General features: G+C 31.3%; 1 protein-coding gene across 1 annotated transcript; it reads left to right on the top strand.

The window, feature by feature from the left end:
* The first annotated feature begins 352 nt into the window (after nt 1-352).
* LOC145627527 (auxin-responsive protein SAUR32-like) lies at nt 353-661 on the top strand. Its single transcript, XM_081679911.1, has one exon. The coding sequence runs from the start codon at nt 353-355 to the stop codon at nt 659-661; it is 309 nt and encodes a 102-aa protein (XP_081536037.1).
* Nucleotides 662-1,017: the final 356 nt, after the last annotated feature.

Below are 1,017 nucleotides of genomic sequence, written 5' to 3'. Positions count from 1 at the left end.
AATAAATCGTACGAGTACCATATAATACACAAGCACTAGACAATGGTACGTACCAGTGGCACCACATAATATATGATTATTATATGCCACATAATTCATACACGTACCATAAATAAAAAATAAAATAAAAAAGAGCATATAATATAATCTTTAAATTTATCATTCCGTATTCATGTACAATTCAGCCGACCTCTCCACACACAATTCCCACTATAAATACAAACGTTTCTCCTTTGCCTTTCCTTAAACTCACATCTTCCTTACTACCAAAAACAAACAAAGAAAAAAAAAAAAAAAAACCCTCAAACTACTTCTTCAAGTTCATATTATTATTCTAAATAAACAAGAAAACATGGTTAAAAAAGGGTGGTTAGCAATTCAAGTTGGCTTAGAAGAAGAAGATGATCATTGTCAAAAATTCGAGATACCGATAAGTTTCTTGTATCATCCATTGTTCGCAAATCTACTAGACAAAGCTCGTGAAGTGTACGGGTACTACGCCGACGGTCCGCTTAAGCTACCGTGTTCGGTCGATGATTTTCTTGATCTAAGATGGAGGATTGAGAAAGAGGGTTCAAGTCATAGTAGGGTTCATCATCATCAACATAATCATCCTCTTCATCATCATTTTAGTCATGCTTTATCTTTTCACTCTTGTTAACCTAAACGAGTAAATAAAAAAAAAGTTGTTAGTGAAAGGTTTTGTAATTTTGCCTATCCAACCCTTTTTTTTTACATCTAAATCTTAATTAGAGAGAATTGTACTTTATAGAAGTACTCGTATTAAATATGAATATTATATTACAATGGACTGTTAGTTTGTTACACATCCGATTTATGTTCTCTTCTCGTAAATTTCAATTCAAGGGATTTTCGTGATTTATATGTTTAATTAATTGAGAATCGGGAAATATAAGATTTAAATTTCATTAGAAAAGCGAATATTTTAATCTGAGAGGGGTTCGATTCTCATAGGTAGAGTCACAAGTGTAAATAAAGATTGATTAAATTTCTTAT

The sequence above is a fragment of the Chenopodium album genome, chromosome 4, assembly GCF_948465745.1.
Source record: "Chenopodium album chromosome 4, dcCheAlbu1.1, whole genome shotgun sequence".
In the NCBI taxonomy this organism is placed as follows: domain Eukaryota; kingdom Viridiplantae; phylum Streptophyta; class Magnoliopsida; order Caryophyllales; family Amaranthaceae; genus Chenopodium; species Chenopodium album.
The sequence above is the reverse complement of the archived record's forward strand: the minus strand, read 5'-3'. Positions and strand labels throughout refer to the sequence as shown.